The sequence below is a fragment of the Lactuca sativa genome, chromosome 1, assembly GCF_002870075.4.
Source record: "Lactuca sativa cultivar Salinas chromosome 1, Lsat_Salinas_v11, whole genome shotgun sequence".
NCBI lineage: Eukaryota > Viridiplantae > Streptophyta > Magnoliopsida > Asterales > Asteraceae > Lactuca > Lactuca sativa.
The window spans coordinates 42,252,256-42,272,527 of NC_056623.2; the positions used below are offsets into that span (position 1 = coordinate 42,252,256).

Below are 20,272 nucleotides of genomic sequence, written 5' to 3' on the forward strand. Positions count from 1 at the left end.
TTACATCATTAAAATCATCTAAAATGGAATCTAAACTGAAAAACTTAGCAATATCTTTCTCGATGTAAAGAACCAAACTATCAACAATAAAATCATCATCATTTTATTACGTAGTCTATTCTTTACAATTTTCATAGCAGAAAATGCACGCTCAGTAGTTGTAGTAGACACTGGAAGTGTCAACACAAGCCGAATCAATCTATTAACAAGAGAGTAGTGACTTGTTTTTCATGTTTCTGCCAAACCTTGACAAACTTCAGCAATAGATGACAACTTTCCCAAATCTGGATGACCCTTTACATAAGCTTCAAAGTGCTTCAACTGAAATTTTAAAACAACTATTTCTTGGTCAATGAAATCAAGATAATAATATTTTTTTGCAAGTTTGCAAATAGAATCAGATAACGATATGCTTTATTTTTAATTTGAGAATACTCAGGCCAAGGAAATTCGGAATATCATCTAGACTGAAATTGTCGTGGATGATTTTTTGACCAAGATGCAGGATATTTAGGTAACACCGATTGATGTGGCCCAGATCTTAAGTATGCCCGTCTGATTTCATCATACATATTGGTTGCATATTTTCATATAGGTAGACGTATTCCAGGATCATGTTCAATAGAACAAAAGCTAGGATTCTCAACTGTCAAAGATGGTGGATGGTTACCATCTTCCGGAGGTGGTTCAGGGTTCTCAACAGGTAATGATGATGATAGGTTCTTATCCTTTGAAGATATTTGATTATCTAATTATATTGTGGTTTTCTCTTCGCCTCTTGGTAAAACATTACGTGTAAAAAATGAATCTAACCTTTTTGCTTTGGTCTCATTACTCAACAAAATTCACTAAGCACAAAAAAAAAATCAATTACAAAATAGTCTTATATTTTTCTACAATTGCAAACTTATAATAATACAAATAATTAATTCATAGAAATAAATAATAACCTAATTTATTAGAAACCTATAACAAAAATATAAAATCTATGATTAAAATAAAAACAATAATGAAGTAATTGAACAATTAGGATTTAGAAAAACAGAAATTTTAATTTACTAACCTGATAGGCTGATAATGGCAATTGATGAATAAAAATTAGCAAATTGAATAAGAAACAGTGAAGAACATTTACTTGCGAACTGTTGAAAAAGTGGAATCATATATTCTTGAGACTTGACATATATGACAAAATGGAAGTAACACGACAGTAACACACATATTCAATTTCTTGTTTGATTTGGGGTGGGCCATAGACAAAAGAAGCCCAACGTCTTCTTTATATATATACCGCCATTGATTTTGAGCACTACTCCCAACCAATAGGACCATGTAAGATTGACATTTTTGACATGTCATTGTATACCATGGCCTGTAAATACAACACTCTAAAAAGGTCGAAACTTATCACTCAAAAAAATTGTCTTCCTAATTCTCAATATCGTATCCCCATGTTACCGACTTATTCATCAAAGTGTATCGTCGGTTCTCGCCCCAAGATATGACTAACTGATTCCTTATTGGGTGATACCACGATAACAAGATTGAAATTCCCCCTAGATACTCATGTATGTAACAAATGTTTCTAAAAAAGACAAAAAAAAAAAAAAAAGCAAAAAAAAAAATGTGTACATTATACTAGGTCATAGGGTGTTACAAGTTGACCATAGTAGTGGACCTCGCCTAATCTAAATAGTTACCTGAACCTGTCACTAACATGGCTTTCCTATCTTGCCTTTTATGAACCAGTAATTCCAAAAACCACGACATGCGAGTCTAATGGTTAGCTTTAACAAATCTTTTTATGACCATCATTCACACCGATTATGCTCAACCCACCGAGTAGAAATGTCACAACATACATTATATCACAAGTATACCTTGTACCTAGTAATTTGGACCAATCTAAAAGACAAACCTTATTTTTTGTGCCAAAAATATAAACACTAGTCACAAACAAGGTCTTAAGAGGCAACTCACACTCTTTGCTATGATATTCTTCTTTCCCACCTATGCATATACTAACTTGAGCATCCAAGTGTAACCCAGAGCTCACCCTAGAATAGGATCGACCTTTTAGGTTTTTATAGTGATCCTAGGTATGAAAAAAAGGAGATTATCAATATGCATACCCATGTCTTCACCCATTTAGAGGTAATGTTTCATCACCCGATATGACATGATGAGGAATGTTCGTTATGGGGTCGTTGGTTGACTAGGGTTAGCCATAGCTGATTCCAAAATGATGTAAGTAGTGTGATTGATTAATATGGTGCATCGTTACAGGTATACTAATCCTTGGAATGATTAATATGTAGCACCTGGTTCCTGGTACGTACTCCTTGTGATTAATATTTTAATTTAGTGCATTTTTGCCTTGGACTCGGCGAGTTAAAGGACCAACTCGCCGAGTAGGAGCGAGATAAGGCACAGGGTTTGAACTTTGGACTCGGCGAGTCGGTCCCTGGACTCGACGAGTAGACCCTGTTTGGACAAAAACCCTAATCTGGGCATTTGCACCCTATTTAAACGCTCTAACTTGGCCTCCTTTGTCCCTAACACTTCCAGAGAGCTGTAGAAAGAAACCCTAGCCCCCATATTGTTCTTTAGAGTGATTTTGGCTTTGTGAAGAAGGTTTGGAGCTTAGAGGAAGGAAGAGGAGGTTTAAGTGTGCAAGGAGGGGAGGTAGATCCGGAATCTACACTATGAGAAGCTTCCATTCAGGTAGAAAAGTTCTTACCTTGATCACTAGTTCATTAGATCCCCTTTTTGTCCCAAATTAGTGGTTTTCAAGCCCTAAAACCTCAAACTCCATGTATTTATGCTCTAAGTTATGAAAGGGCTTCAGATTGGGACCTTATGGACATCTTAGAAGTATAAAGTCTCTATGGTTGGAGTTATTGAGGTCCCTATTGAGTGTATGACCTCTTAAAGAGCTTGGATTTGCCTTCTTGAGCTTATAAGGCCATGCATGCACGTAAAGTTTGCAACTTTACGTGATAAGCATGCCCTAGGAGCATAGATCTATGGTTTAGAAGCGTTGCATGTCTCAGATTTGGTCTGTATGGGAAGTGGATCGAAGGGACTCGGCGAGTCCCAAAGTGGAACTCAGCGAGTTCTATGAAGACGGCATTAGACTCGGCGAGTTGGATGAACAACTCGCCGAGTCCTATGAAGATTGCCTGGAACTCGACAAGTTGTTCTTCAAACTCGACGAGTCATATGAACTTTCACTGAGTAAGAGGGGTTTAAGTGTTTAAGGTCCAACCCTTCGTACCTGCACGCGGAATTAGCAATTTAACGTGTAGCAATAGTCCCAGAACCCCAAATCCTCTTAAGGGGTGCTCTAGTGAGGATTTGGAAGCGAGTATGAGATCTGATCACGTTATGGCCATTATGAGTTCGTGGTGATGCCGTTTTGGCTCACCAATGCTCCTGCCGCGTTCATGGACCTCATGAACCGGATGTGTAGACCGATGTTGGATCGGTCTATGATAGTTTTCATTGATGACATCTTGGTTTATTCCAAGACGCATGAGGAGCATCTGAGAGACGTTTTGGAGACCTTGAGGAGGGAGAGCTTGTACGCCAAGTTCTCCAAATGTGAGTTTTGGTTGTGCGAGGTGCAGTTTCTTGGGCACCTTGTCAACCAGAATGGGATTTCAGTAGACCCGGCCAAGGTGGAGGCCGTGATGAGATGGGAGATTCGGAGTTTCCTGGGATTAGCGGGCTAGTATCGGAGATTCATTCAGGACTTCTCCAAGATAGTCGTACCCCTGACACGGCTGACTAAGAAAGTCGTGGTCTTTTGATGGGGGCCTGAGCAGCAGGCAACATTCGAGGTTCTGAGACAGAGATTGTGCGAGGCACCAATCCTAGCCCTGCCAGAGGGAGTAGAGGATTTTGTGGTATATTGTGACGCATCCATTTCAGGGTTGGGTGCGGTACTGATGCAGAGAGGTTATGTCATTGCCTACGCTTCGAGGCAGCTGAAGCCTTACGAGGCGAACTACCCGACGCATGATTTAGAGTTGGGGGCGGTGGTCTTCGCCCTCAAGATTTGGCGACATTACCTCTATGGGGTTCGGTGTACCATTTACACGGACCACAAGAGTTTGAGGTACCTCCTTTATCAGTCGAATCTGAACATGAGGCAGCGTCGGTGGCTCGATGTGGTGAAGGATTATGATTGTGAGATCCTTTACCACCCGGGGAAGGCCAATGTGGTGGCCGATGCGCTTCGCCGCAAGGCGGCGCCGATCAGGGATATTTGCATGCAGATGACAGTGGTGACTCCGCTTTTGGAGCGGATTTGGGAGGCCCAACATGAGGCCATGAAGGAGGAACATCGGAAGAGTGAGCGCATAGTGGGTCAGGTTTCCTCCTTCGACTATGATAGTAAGGGATTATTGACATTACACCACAAGGTGTGGGTGCCGTACTTTGGAGGCGTGCGTCGGGTCTTAATGGAGGAGGCGCACAAATCTCGATTCTCCATTCATCCCGGGGCGACGAAGATGTATAGGGATCTTCGTTTGTACTATTGGTGGCCCTGCATGAAGCGGGATGTGGCTTGGTACGTCGAGCGGTGCTTGACCTGCAGGAAGGTCAAGGCCGAGCATCAGAGACCGCACAGCAAGGTGCAGCCGTTGGATATCCCGTTGTGGAAATGGGAAGATATTACGATGGATTTTATCACGAAGCTACCCAGGACCGCGCGGGGAATGGATTCTATATGGGTCATCGTGGACCGATTGACCAAGAGTGCCCATTTTATCCCAATTCAGGAGAGCATCTCGGCCGAGAAGTTGGCCGACATCTATATCAGGGAGGTAGTGGCGCGGCACGGGGTGCCAGTATCAGTGATTTCAGACAGAGATGTGCGTTTTACTTCCAGGTTTTGGAAGAAGTTCCATGACGAGTTGGGTACTCATCTGCATTTCAGCACCGTGTTTCACCCGCAGGCGGATGGTCAGAGCGAGCGGACCATCCAAACGTTAGAGGATATGTTGCGGGCATGTGTTCTGGATTTCGGAGGTAGTTGGGATACCTACCTCCCGTTGGCGGAGTTCTCATATAATAATAGCTATCATGCGAGCATCGACCGTCCTCCCTTCAAGATGTTGTATGGAAGGAGGTGCAGGACCCCGATATGTTGGGGAGAGGTTGGCCAGAGGGTCATGGGAAGCACCGAAGTGGTGCTCCAGACGACAGAGAAGATCCAGCAGATCCGGAGTAGGCTTCAGACTGCCCAGAATCGGCAGAAAAGTTATGCCAACAAGCGTCGTTCAGACTTGGAATTCCAAGTCGGGGATATGGTTCTCCTGAAGGTGTCACCGTGGAAAGGCGTCATCCGATTCAGGAAGCGAGGCAAGTTGGGCCCAAGGTTCATTGGGCCATTCAGGGTTATAGCCCGGGTGGGCAAGGTGGCGTATAGGTTGGATCTACAAGCCGAACTCAGCCAGATCCACAACACTTTCCACGTCTCTCAATTGCGGAAGTGTTTGGTAGACGACTCGACAGTGGTGCATTTGGAGGATATTCAGGTCGATGACAACCTGAATTACATCGAGCGGCCTGTGGCAATCCTCGATAGGAAGTCGAAGGATCTAAGGAACAAGAGGGTGGAACTCGTGAAGGTGCAATGGCAGCACCAGAAGGGATCGGAGTGGACTTAGGAGCCGGTGGAAGAGATGATGGAGCAGTACCCCGAGCTGTTTCAGGATCGAGCAGCAGACTTCGAGGACGAAGTCTAAAATAAGTGGGGGAGATTTGTAGCACCTGGTTCTTGGTACGTACTCCTTTTTATTAATATTTTAATTTAGTGCATTTTTGCCTTGGACTCAGCGAGTTGAAGGACCAACTCGCTGAGTAGGAGCGGGATAAGGCGCGGGGTTTGAACTTTGGACTCGGCGAGTTGGTCCCCGGACTCGGCGAGTAGACCCTGTTTGGACAAAAACCCTAATCTGGGCATTTGCACCCTATTTAAACGCTCTAACTTGGCCTCCTTTGTCCCTAACACTTCCAGAGAGCTGTAGAAAGAAACCCTAGCCCCCATATTGTTGTTGAGAGTGATTTTGGCTTTGTGAAGAAGGTTTGGAGCTTAGAGGAAGGAAGAGGAGGTTTAAGTGTGCAAGGAGGGGGGTAGATCCGGAATCTACACTGTGAGAAGCTTCCATTCAGGTAGAAAAGTTCTTACCTTGATCACTAGTTCATTAGATCCCCTTTTTGTCCCAAATTAGTGGTTTTCAAGCCATAAAACCTCAAACTCCATGTATTTATGCTCTAAGTTCTGAAAGGACTTCAGATTGGGACCTTATGGACATCTTAGAAGTATAAATTCTCTGTGGTTGGAGTTATTAAGGTCCCTATTGAGTGTATGACCTCTTAAAGAGCTTGGATTTGCCTTCTTGAGCTTATAGGGCCATGCATGCACGTAAAGTTTGCAACTTTACGTGATAAGCATGCCCTAGGAGCATAGATCTATGGTTTAGAAGCGTTGCATGTCTTAGATTTGATCTGTATGGGAAGTGGATCGAAGGGACTCGGCGAGTCCCAAAGTGGAACTCGACGAGTTCTATGAAGATGGCCTTAGACTCGGCGAGTTGGATGAACAACTCGACGAGTCCTATGAAGATTGCCTCGAACTCGACGAGTTGTTCTTCAAACTCGGCGAGTCATATGAACTTTCACTGAGTAAGAGGGGTTTAAGTGTTGAAGGTCCAACCCTTCGTACATGCACGCAGAATTAGCAATTTAACGTGCAACAATAGTCCCAGAACCCCAAATCCTCTTAATGGATGCTCTGGTGAGGATTTGGAAGCGAGTAGGAGATCTGCTCGTGGGACTCGGCGAGTTGTTCTTGGACTCGGCGAGTCGGATCATGAGTCGGTTCTATAGTCCCGAGTAGTGAGTTAAGGGTGACTCAGTGAGTGGGAAGAGGGACTTGGCGAGTAGGACTGGGTTAGTAGGAGAAGGACTCAACGAGTCTGTGCCACAACTCGGCGAGTCCAGACAACTGGAAGTTGACTTTGACCAAGGAGTTGACCTTGGACTAGGGAGGGGTCAGTCAATTGACCTAAGGGTCATTATGAGTGGCTAATCTATGTTTATGGATTTGTAGTCGGAGGATTACCGGTGCAACAGCCAGACTTTCGGTAGCTACTTTTCGAGGTGACTTTTCCTTCCAGTAGTAACGGGTCTAAGGCACCAAGGCCGGCCCGTATAGACGATATTTTAGTGTCGGAGTGTGGGCAGAGCCCGTATCTTATGGTTGAGTTTGATTATGATATATGCCAGTATGATAGAATTGTTTATACTCGTTGTCTGTGTGATACTTGTATGTTATGGTTTAGCAGCTGAGTGTGGGCGAGGCCTGTACCTCTCTGATAGTGGAGTGTGGGCGAGGCCCGTATCTCTCAGATAGCAGAGTGTGGGCGAGGCCCGTATCTCTCAAATAAGGGAGTGTGGGCGAGGGCCGTATCTCCCAGATACCGGAGTGTGGGCGAGGCCCGTATCCCCCAGCTAGCGGAGTGTGGGCGAGGCCCGTATCTTCATGAGTGTGGGTGAGGCTCGTATCTCCTAGCAGTTCATTGTATGTTTGTATGGTATGAGGTATTATGGGGGAACTCACTAAGCTTCGTGCTTACGGTTCGCAGTTTTGTTTTTAGGTACCTCTTCTTCAAGGGGGAAGGAGCTGGCGCAGTAGCGACACATCATACACGCATCTCGTTTTCCGCACCATGAGTCGTTTTGGGATTTTATACTCTGATAGTTGACTGTTTTCATGTTTCGGTTTTTTTAGACACGATGTATGTTATGAAATGGTTGGATCAGACAATGTTTTAATTAAAATCGTTTTCTAAGTATTTATTTAAAAAGAAAAAATGTTGGACGTAAAATTTGGGTCGTTACAAGTTGGTATCAGAGCCCTGGTTTGAGGGATTCGGACACACCCTCGGGGGTGTCTGAACTCAAATCGAGGGATTAGAAGATTTTGAAAAAGGAAATGTTTTCTAAAAGTTAAGAAAGAGATTTTAGAAAGAACGAAGTGTGTGATGTGCGCGACCGGCCGAGCTCAAGTAAGTATTCCCCAAAATACCCATACAAGTTTATGTTCGTTTATCAGTTTCAGTAGAACAACATGCTAGAATAGGCATAAGGATCTAGGGGTGATGCCTTAAGTGCCTGCTTTATGTGCTTCAACTTATGAGAGTTGCATGCTACCACACAAAACCCATATGTAACAAGGTTTTCATAAATGTACACATAAACACGTACACCTATTGTAATATCTTCCCCAGACTTAACGTCGCCTTTCATCGTCTCAATGGAGTTAAGCTTGGGAATCACAACACGAAGAAAAATATTGTCGGTCGTCGTGCGGGATGGTGTAACGTCCCATTTACACAATAAAAAATTTTCATTTTTATTAAGGTACAACTTTGCAATTTATAAATCCTTTATTAAGAAAACTTGTATTACCAATTACATTTTTATTTTAAATCAGAGTTTTATAGAATACGCGAAATCCTCATTGCTGTTGATACGTATGTACAGTCCCGCATTCGCCTTCCTGTAGACACCAATAATACCTGAGACAATAGACAACTGGATAAACACAAAGCTTAGTGAGTTTCCCCCAAAATATCACAAACCATACAACCACATAATATCATGTTATATATATATATATATATATATATATATATATATATATATATATATATATATATATATATATATATATATATATATATATATATATATAGTAGGTTACAACCCGTGGAAACTATGGGTAAAAGATTTATAAAATTTTACTAAACTAATAATAAGATATAAGTTTTCCTTAGACTTTTATATTGATTATTTAAAATTTATATATTTTTTATTTGGAAGTTCAACTTAAATTATTTTAGTTGCCGAGCCGAACTCGGCATGACAAATCCTCCACCCAGTTTTTGCCGAATGGGTCACCGAACCCACTCCACCAGCCTTATAAACACTGACGGATCTACAGTGGTTCCCGGGGTATCCCGGGATGCCCCTCAAAAATATTTAAGTAGTATTTCGTTTATTTTGCATTCCTTAATATAAATGTGTTTTGCGAAAAAATAACAAAAACTCTAGTTGGTTTAGTTGGTTATGACGACATGGTGTTTTTCCGGAGGTTTGAAGTTTGAATCTTGGGCTTGACATATGTTAATTTTTTTTGTTTATCAGTTTCTATCCTATATCCTTTCACCTTCTTTCTTATTTCTTATAATTCTAAAATTGTCCCACATCGGCCATTAAATGAAACATAGCCCCTATACATATGTTATATAAGCAACATAGGATTCTCAATTCTCAACAAGTTAAACCTTTGAATGGATTGGGTTTAAACTCGAAACGGAAAATTGAAAAACCGAGAAACTGAACCCATTGATTTGGGATACTCTTTTACGTTGACTTTGGCTCCGCCACTGCTTATAAACGTCCTCATCTTACATTTACTATATCTATTTAAAGTCAACCTAACAAGTAAAAGATATGGTCTCGATTTTGACGAAAAGAAGAATAAAAATATTAACCACGAAAATCTAAAAAATTACATTTACTATATCTATTTGCACCTCTAAAGTCAACCTAACAAGTAAAAGATATGGTCTCGATTTTGACGAAAAGAAGAATAAAAATATTAACCACGAAAATCTAAAAAATTGTAGAAAACACACAATGAAAAAAATAATAAAGAAATAATAAACAGTTCATTCTGTTTTGGTGATCGGGAAGACAATTTATTCTATATGTGCTATGTGCTATGAGTTACGCAGTAAAGAGTAAAGACTAAAGTGTGAATCACCGGCTTGGCCCTTCGAGCTATCTGGATTTCAGTTCATCGCCGTCAACAGGCCCTGTTTTTTGCACCTGATTTCTGCTCAATCGTCTTCTCTCTGACATACATATGTATCATCGTTCAGGTTATTAACAGTCAGATCATCGTCGAATTAATTAAGGTTTTCTTCACAAAGATAGATCACTTCTAGTTGATAGCTCGCACGACAAATCCCAAGAGATTCATTGAGGACGATAAAGCAAAGTACGTATCCGAATCCATGGCTCACAATCTGAATCCACAAAACTGTAGATCTGTTGTGCTTTCTGTGGCCTAATGCCTAAAATTAACTTTAATTGTGCAATTGAATGCTGATCAAGTTATTTTTTTGTCTGAATCTGTAGGTTTTCTGATGCATTTAATCCGTGTAGTCTGAGGGATTTGGAAGATTATACCTTTAGATTGAGAGATGGCTTGGTTTAGTGGGAAGGTCTCGTTAGGGAACTTCCCGGATTTAGCTGGAGCAGTTAACAAGCTCAGTGAGAGCGTTAAGAACATTGAGAAGAATTTTGACAGTGCCCTTGGATTTGAAGACAAGGCTGGTGGTGGTCCTAGCTCCACTTCCTCTACTGAAGGTACTTAGCTTTGCTTGATATGCCTTGCCTTATATTTGGAATCTTTCTTTCATTACTAATTTTAGTTTTCCAGTACAAAAACACATAAATAGTATCATACAGTAAAACACATGAAATACAACTATTATGGCTTATTTGTTTGTGGGATTGCTCTGGACTAGTTGGATGGACTTATATTATATGATGCTTGTATGCCATGGATTGTTTCTGAATGCTTAGTTATTTTGTGGTATCCTGTGTTTTGTGGTAGCAAATGTCCCATTTGAACTCCTTACCATATTTTGAACTAAATTGTGCTTTGTTGTAGCCAACTTCAACAAAAACAAATATGCAACTTCTATGGTAATGTCAATTAAAGCATTGTATGGAATCTGGGACACTTAAATCTAAACAAAACATTCAAAACGATATGGGCATCAAATTGACAGAAGAAGTACCAACACCCAAAACAAAAATAAGAAGTATTTATAGTAAGTTTTGTTTTGCCCCATGAATGCTGCAACATTCAAGGAAAATGTTCGGTTATTAGTCAGGTTTCATAAAAGAAGGAAATTTTGTGGACTAAAATAAAGATCATTATTTGTTTGTAACAGTGACTATGGTAACTATCTAATTTTAGTTTAAGAAGTTTCCAACCAGGGGAACTTTGCAATTTTCATGGGAAACCCCATAAAGAATGATTGCAATTTCATTGTAGGGGGGGGGGGGGGGGTTGGTTATAAAATACTGATTTTTAGACCAGATTAAGAACCAACGATTATAGAATACCAACATAGAAAATTAGTAATTAATCTTGGTTTAAAAGCTTCGTCCATTTGCATGATGTATTTTTGTCAATGATAAGAAACAATTCTAGCTTTGAACTATCTTTTTACATACATGCAGCAACAAGTGTTTCTTCTTGACTTCTGTTAAATATCTTGAGTACTCGATCATTTATGGTCATGTTAGGGACAATCACATCCATCTTATGGCAAGTCCCCACACAATAAAAAGAACCAACAAATTTCCATGCAATAGAAGAAATAAAAATTAACTGAACATTACTAACATCTTCATTGAACACATAGTTTGGGGTTCATTTACATGATATCCACTCATTAAACTAATATCTTGCAATGTTATAATGAGATTCAATCTGTTCAACGTCATCTTCCTCATGCATTATCTTAGACACCCCATTTTCTTTGGAGATCTTTTGACATCTCCATGTCAATCAAGTTATGAAGTTCATAGGACTTTGATTTTTATAGTTTTTTGATTGTGATGTTGGAAAGTCAGTCATCTAAAAGACGTGATGTTGATGGTTTTTCTTTTTATCCCATCATAATACTAAGTATATTTGTTAATTGCAACCAGCTTCAGGGTTATGGCCTTCCGATTTGATGGCGTTTATGGGACAGAAAGGTGAGGATGGAGCTGCTGAGTCCATGGAAGTACTTCAAACTTCTAGTCCTCAACATTCATCCTCCTCTAAAGAAAAGGAAGGGACTGAGGCTGATAATTCAGCTGATTCTATCAACAAACATTACCAGTCTATTAGAGAAGAGAATGCAGAATCTTTAAAGCCTGAAGAGCATGAAGATCACCATGAGGGAACAAATATTGAAGCCTTGAAGGAGGCTAATATCACTGCCGAAAAATCTATGGAAACAAATATTGATATGCATGAGCATGCAGATGTTTCTGACAAACCCCTGGAAACCAACATTGCAATTTCTGAGGAGGCAGAAAACATTGGTGAAAAATCTGCAGCAACAAATGTGACAATATCTGATGATCCACAACCAGGGTCAATACAGAATCCTGTTCTCAGCAGGGATAGCTCAGAAGCTGGACCTTTAGAAAAGTCTGAATCAATACAAGATGAATCAACAAGTTTCTCAGACCAAGTTGTAATTGCCTCTGAACTAAATGAAGTGCACTCAGCTCCTGATTTACAAAAAGATGATGATGGACCAAAGACAGAGTCAGCAGATACTTCACAAGAAGTTTCTGCAGTTGAAGTGGTGAAACCTTTATATGATGGCCAAACTGGATCTGAAACACTTGAGACGACTGAAGTTGCTGAAGAAGGCCAACTGCATTCATTACAAAGTTCAGATGATGTTGCTGCTGTATTGGTTCCTGAAGTAGTTTCAAAGGAAGACAATACAAATGCTGATGTTCATATAAAGGAACAGCATCCGATTTCAGAAAGCAATTCATCTAACAATGCAGATTCTAAGGTAGAACTGGAGAAGGTGACTAGAGAGATGAAAATGATGGAGACTGCACTCCTAGGGGCTGCGCGACAAGCTCAGGTATTGATTTATTAAACTTTTGGTTTATGGAAGTTGGTATTTTTGATCTAATCCTTACTAGATTGACATTGAAAGATGTAAATTGCAACATTAAGAGATGAAAGATGTTAAATGTTAATTGAAGTTTTGATATGTTGGTATAGTAGAAGAGCAAATCTTGTAATAGATTGGAAGATCTGAATCATGTTGTTAATCTTTGTTCATGCTTATAAATTGTATCTCTAATAAATAAACCACCTCCATGGGAAATCTATCAAAGATCATCAGCCACTTTTTTTTTTTGGTAACAGGTAGTTATCTATATTGTAACTTGGTCCAAATATAGAAAAATCAATTTTGTTTCATCATTGCCATACTTCTATTTTGTATCATTTGTTGAAAACAACTTAATGATATTAGTTTATATATATATATATATATATATATATATATATATATATATATATATATATATATATATATATATATATATTTTAAATTAGTTCCTTAATTGGCTGAAAAGTTGTTACTTCTATATCTTGAACTTCGATGATAAATTTTTTCACTGGAAGAGTATGCTGTATTTTTTAAATTCATTCGTTATTATTATATTCTGTTAACAGGCAAAAGCTGATGAAATTGCAAGGCTATTGAACGAGAATGAGCAACTAAAGTCTATAATTGAGGATCAGAAGGTACATTCTAGTCCATGTTTTTCATTGAGAACTTATGGCTTTTCAACGAGTCATATATTGCTACAAATGTATGAATACAATCTTCGAATCCCACATATTTGCACATGTCTGCAGCCATGCATGTGAACTGTTGCATTCTTATTAATGGAATGTTAAAACTACTTTTTTATGCTTTCAGATTGTTCCCTCCTTTATTTATAAAAAATTACCATTATCATAAATTAGGTAATTAACAAATTATCATATATTGCAATAATGTTTTCTAGTTATGTACTTATGTCCCCTCCATAGCCTGTCCTCTCTTTGTAATTGCTTCATCATAAAGATAGTTGCCCTTCAGGCCTTAGATAGTACCTATTTTAACAAAATGGTCTTATACCCTTAAAAGGGATGTGAAAGAAGCTTATAATGATTTTGAAGTCTGTCAAAAGCTTGTGCTCTAGACCTCTAGTGAAACTATTATACCTTTCACCAACCAATATTCCCTTTGCAATTTGTTTTTTTTTCTTTCCTTCTAAACTCTCCCTTTCGTATTTTTAAAACAGAGAAAACCAAATGAAGCAGATATTGAGTCTCTACGAGAAGAGTATCATCAAAGGGTCTCAACTCTTGAAAGAAAGGTATACAATTTGTATAAATAAAACTGTATTTAATATCAATAGTATTCATTCATAGGAGGATGGTTGTACCATGTATGTTTTGAAGCATAACACCTTAACTTCAATTAGAAAACACATATTTTATTAAAAAGTTGATGTAGTTATTATTGAACGAATATTATTGATATCAAATACAGGTTTATGCTCTCACAAAGGAAAGGGATACATTACGTAGAGAGCAAAATAAGAAAAGTGATGCTGCTGCTCTTCTGAAAGAAAAAGATGAAATAATCACCCAAATTATGGCAGAAGGTAATACAATTTTTTGAATGTATAATAGGAGGTTTACCATGATATAACTATTATTCTTCATTCATTTAGGGGAAGGGCTTTCAAAGAAACAAGCTGCTCAAGAATCTCAAATTAGGAAACTTCGGGCACAGGTGTGGTGCAATAAAGATGCTACTTTTCCTTCCATTTAGAACCTGAAACTGTTCCTCTCCACATATATATTTTAATATGTAAAATTTATTTTGTGTGAAAGCTAGATCAGGGAGTTTGAAGAAGAGAAGAAAGGATTGATGGCCAAACTACAGGTAATTTTCCATGCACAACTTGTTTCAATGCTTCTTGTCTTGATATTTGATATAATATGTTACAAAATAATATGTCTATCGATCTCTTTCAGTATTAAAAGCTTTTAACTATGCTAGTAGCTATATCTATACAAAAACATATGAAAATCAGTCTGTTACAGTTATGACAAGTTCATTTTTAGTACACGTCACATAGATATGATTAAAATTAGGAGAATCACGAATACAGTGTGGTCTTATCATCATTTGACAACCTTTTTAAATTTTTATCACAAAATGATAATTTATTTCTCAAAACACCCTTTTTCCAGGAATTTGCTTTTTCAGTGGTCCCCAATTCATTTATCATCTTTCGCGAAAATGACATCATTTTTGCAAAATTAGTGTCATTTTGGCGAATTGAAGAAATTTCTAGTGGGGACCACTGATAAAGCAATTTCGCGAAATAGGTGGTCATTTTGTGATATGATGTTTTCCCTTTTGGTCATTTTATTGATCAGCCTTAAAAATATGATTGCATTCACACTTTGAGATTTGTTAATATTACTTATCCTTCCTTTTCAATTACTTACCAGGTTGAAGAGAATAAGGTAGAGAGCATAAAGAGGGATAAAGCAGCCACAGAGAAATTACTACAAGAAACAATAGAAAAAAGCCAGGCTGAACTTGCAACACAAAAAGAATACTATACAAATGCATTAAATGCAGCCAAAGAAGCTGAAGCATTAGCAGAAGCACAAGCTAACACTGAAGCCAGAACTGAATTAGAGACCCGTTTAAGGGAGGCTCAAGAACGTGAAGTTATGCTAGTTCAAACTCTAGAAGAGTTAAGGCAAACTTTAAGCAGATCGGAACAGCAGGTGTTTATTTGGAAATTGGAACATTTGAATTTCATTTATTTTGCTTTGTAAATATGTTTATGTTGAAATAATTAAATTTCATTTCTGCAGGCGGTTTTTAGAGAAGATATGCTTAGGAGAGACATTGAGGACCTTCAAAAACGATACCAAGTAAATTCGTCTTCCATAAATAATTTTAATTATCGGGTCAATAATATGTTCTTGTATTCATCTGTGATTCCTTACCTTTGATGGAATTGGAATTCGAGATTCCGTTCTATGGAGTCTTTGGTTTCCAAATAGACGGAATTTAATTCCGTTGTCAAGTCACATGTTTGATGGATTTCATCATTCCTAGGGAAGGGTTGAGGGAATTCAATTCTGTTCTTTGTGTTACTTTAAAAGACTAAAATACCCTCGCTATTATCTTATCTATTGACATAAACTGAAATAAAAAGTTCAATTATATATTTACAACATATAATAAAGTATTTAATATAAAAAATGTAAAAAGATATAACAGAAAAACCATTACATTTTGGGCTATTTTGCGCTTTAACCACTTATACTTTATTTTTTCCAATCAAGCAAAAGTTTCAGACATTTTTCCAATATATATGGTTAATTAGGAAAAATTACTGGTGAAACTTAATATAAACAAAATTACCCGTGAAACCTGATATAACAGGTCAAAATGGTTAATTTGGAAAAAGATTTTAAACTTTTATGGTTTGATTTGAAAAACTTAAAGTATTAGTGGTTAAACCACAAAGCTGCCCAAAATATAATCTTTTTTTTTGTCATCTGTTGATTATTATAATAATAATAATAATAATAATAATAATAATTATTGTTGAATTACATACCACTTTACCCAATAAAACACATACCAGATTATGATTCCTTCAGATTCCAATTCCACTCCACCTAAAAACATTCTACAAACCAAACATCCCCTTACTGTATCATTCGTCTCCAGGAAAGTGAGCGTAGATGTGAAGAGTTGGTCATGCAAGTTCCTGATTCCACTAGACCTCTTTTGAGGCAAATAGAAGCCATACAGGTTTTTTTTATATATATATTTTTTCTAATTTTCACCACTTGTTTTTCTCACTACCCCTTTATGTAAATAGGAAGCAACAGCTAGAAGAGCAGAAGCTTGGACAGCTGTCGAGAGATCACTAAACTCACGCCTTCAGGTAGGTCCTACAAAATAATATATATTAATATCATTATTCGATTCGCTAATATTTATAACTTTGAAGGAAGCGGAGGCCAAATCTGCAGCTGCAGAGGAAAGGGAACGTTCTGTAAACGAACGCCTGTCCCAAACATTATCTCGAGTAAATGTTCTTGAAGCTCAGGTGATTGATTATGTTTGTTAATTGATTAATTTGTTTCAAATTATATAGCAATTATTGGGCTTAAATTTTATAAAATGTTGCAGATTTCATGTTTAAGAAGTGAGCAGACGCAACTCACTAGGTCACTTGAGAAGGAAAGACAAAAAGCAGCAGAAAGTCGACAGGTGTACTTAGCACTAAAAGAGGAGGCAGATACTCATGAAGATCATGTGAATCAACTTGAAGAAGAGATAAGGGAACTCAAGAGAAAGCACAAGCAAGAGCTCCAAGAAGCATTGACCCACCATGAACTTCTTCAGCAGGTTCCTTTATTTTTTATTGATGTTTTTAACATTTTTGAGAAAATGATGACACTCTGGAAAAATAAAAGGAAAAAAGAAAACGAGGGAAATTTTTAAAAAAGCTAGGACTTCATGGGGAAAGACTGTATCTGTTAAGTCATTATTTCTTATTAAGGCATTGGACCTTGAAAAATGTATGTGCATTTATAGCATTGTACTTTCAGCTTTTTATTTATTACAACATAAAACTTCGAAAATATACCCAAACATAGCAAAGAGAAGTGCTTTGCATTTGAATGATATTGCTATAACTGATATATTTTTCAAAGTACAATGCTGTAATAGGAAGAAAGGAAAGTAGGATGCTAAAACAAACAGATCAATGAAACTGTGTTGCTATTTCTTGCTTTTAAGTTTATATTGATTAATGCTTATTACGTTCTCTATTAATGAAAATACTTTTAATTAATATAAAAGTATGTTCCTGATGTAATATTACAGGATATAGAACGTGAAAAAGCCGCACGTTTGGAATTAGAAACGACAGCTCGCCTTCAGTCTTCTATTGTTCCTGAACAAAGTCCAATAGCTAGAACCAAATCTTCCTATGAAAATGGTAAAATGATAAATTTATAAATATTATTCTCTGTTTATGATCCCTTTTTTTTTTTTTTTTTTTTTTTTTTTTTTTAATTTTCGGAGTTCTTTTGCAGGATTAAGTCGCAGACTTTCAAATGCTAGCAGTCTAGGCAGCATGGAGGAAAGTTTTTATCTTCAGGCATCTTTGGACTCGTCTGATTCTTTATCTGAAAGGAGAAATCCTATAGAGCCTACCATGAGCTCTTATTATTTAAAGAGTGTGACACCAAATGCTTTTGAAGCTGCCCTACGTCATAAGGAGGGTGAACTTGCATCTTATATGTCAAGATTGGTAATGATTAGATTCTCAATCATTGAAAACAATGTTATAATTGGGTAAAATCTTCAAAGTACAGTGTCTTAATTATGTAATTTGATTATATGGCTGATCATGCAAACTTTAGGCATCCATGGAATCCATTCGTGACTCTCTTGCTGAGGAGTTGGTTAAATTGACAGAGGAGGTAGAATTTCCTTTTTTTTTTTTTTTTTTTTTTTTTTTTTTTTTATTTCCATTCTGTTTTACATTTTGGATGGTAAATGACTGACTATGACTATATTAACCTTTGACCTGCTATGTCTTTTTTGGTGCAGTGTGAAAAGTTAAGGTCAGAAGTGTCTGTGCTGCCTGGCTTAAAAGCAGAACTAGAAGCATTAAGACGAAGGCACTCTGCTGCACTGGAGTTGATGGGTGAACGAGATGAGGAGGTAAAATTACCTTTTCACCCTTGATTGGTTAAGGGTAGTTTTGGTATTTTCAATTAACTAGTACCATCATGGGAGTGTTATATCTTATTTTATTATCACTAGTTTGTTTTGTCTTAGTAACAAGCTGATTCATTTTATGGTAATTTTGCTTGTTTGTAGCTTGAAGAGCTTCGTGCTGATATTGTGGACTTGAAGGAGATGTACAGAGAACAAGTAAACATGCTTGTAAATAAGGTAAATTTTTTTTTTATAAATTTAGTAAAATAAAATGGATATATAATATATATATATATATATATATATATATATATATATATATAATAGTTTTTTTATATATATATATATATATATATATATATATATATATATTATAATCAATAGTTATATAATAGTTTGGGGGCTAAATTGATTAAATGTGAATATACATCATTTTTTTTCCTGTAATTAACCTTTTCCAAAATCAGGTAAACCAAAAAAAAAAAAGGTTTTTTAACCATCAAAAAAGTATAAGGGTTTGATCACTAAAGAAAATAGCTAACTGGCTAAACCGATAAACAGGAAGAATTTTTATTCTATTTATCTTCTTAAATGTTTGTATCTGCAGATCGCTGCTTCATAGGGAGGTCACTTCTCGGGGTAGTTTCTTCCATATGAATTTCAATCGATGGTACATGATGTAGTATATGATGGGTAAAATACATTATAACATCAAGATTTTTTTTTTAATTTTTTAAATTTTCTCATATGTTTATTTTTCGTCTTGCATTGCTATTCTTAATGTATACATGTATAAATATACCTGAAAGATTTGGCTTCTGTATGGCTGTTTACATAATGGTGTCTTTTTATTGTATTGTGAGGTGAGTTTGAGAGAAATTTGTTACTAAGTTTGACACGGATGTCTTCTCGTTTATTTTGTAACTTTTGTTTCTAGAATTGATTTAAATATGAGAACGATAGAAGCTTTTGTTTTTGTGTTTGGGATTTCAGACTCATTAAACATTTTAGGTGATTGTAATGGTTATTGAATGCTCTAACAGATGATTGCTTTAACTTTGTTTGATATATTACTAGTTGTGAGATCCATGTATTACATGAGTTAATTTAAAAAAACAAAACAAGTTAGATATAAAAATCTAAATATTTGAGAATTTTAAATTTATTTATAACAAAATAAGAAAAATAATGAATTATTATAATGAAAATGTTTTTTTTATCTTTTAAATTTAAACAAATAAAAGAAACTAATGAACTTTAATTTTAGGAATTTTAAAATTAAAAGGTAAGTTTATTAAGAAATTGATATCCATTTATTATTACATTTATTACATTAAAATGTTATGTGAAATTTAATAAAATAGAAAAACTCATAAAATGACATGTGAAAAAAAAATTAATTTAAAATAACTACAAAATGACATTTGACAAATTGAATGAGAATGTGACAAATAGCAAAAAAAACCTTCATTTATTAGATAGTATGTTAATTAATTTATGTAAAAATAAATAGAATGTCATAACTTAAGTTATTAACAACCTGAAATGTTTGATTGTAAAATATCGCATGTGGATTTTTAAACCTTCAAAAAATTATTATTACAAGAACTATATTATGTCTACCTTTGGGTCCAACACACCTCACAAAAACATTATCATACAAAATTTCATATATTCATAACTAAAACATAAAGTGTGGAAGCTTAATCTTTAGATCTTGATTTCAAATCTGATTAAAAGAAATAAACAAGAAAAATTATTACATGCTTCCATTGAGATTTTTGGATCTTAGCATGACTAGTTTTCTAGTTGATCATAAA

At 36.7% G+C, this 20,272-nt stretch overlaps 1 protein-coding gene across 2 annotated transcripts; it reads left to right on the forward strand.

Annotated features, from left to right (window-relative positions):
- The first annotated feature begins 9,765 nt into the window (after window positions 1-9,765).
- LOC111909136 (golgin candidate 5) lies at window positions 9,766-19,428 on the forward strand. 2 transcript variants are annotated; one of them, XM_023904933.2, is made up of 20 exons: window positions 9,766-10,081; window positions 10,222-10,452; window positions 11,818-12,755; window positions 13,358-13,429; window positions 13,975-14,049; window positions 14,226-14,340; window positions 14,410-14,471; window positions 14,577-14,624; window positions 15,200-15,484; window positions 15,575-15,634; window positions 16,443-16,526; window positions 16,597-16,662; window positions 16,729-16,827; window positions 16,911-17,129; window positions 17,610-17,724; window positions 17,822-18,039; window positions 18,152-18,211; window positions 18,342-18,455; window positions 18,615-18,689; window positions 19,060-19,428. In XM_023904933.2, the coding sequence occupies exons 2-20, from the start codon at window positions 10,287-10,289 to the stop codon at window positions 19,072-19,074; spliced, it is 2,886 nt and encodes a 961-aa protein (XP_023760701.1). In that variant the 5' UTR covers window positions 9,766-10,081; window positions 10,222-10,286; the 3' UTR covers window positions 19,075-19,428. The 2 variants fall into 2 exon arrangements, with proteins under 2 accessions (XP_023760701.1, XP_023760693.1); XM_023904925.2 differs by having other exon boundaries at window positions 9,767-10,081; window positions 11,812-12,755.
- Window positions 19,429-20,272: the final 844 nt, after the last annotated feature.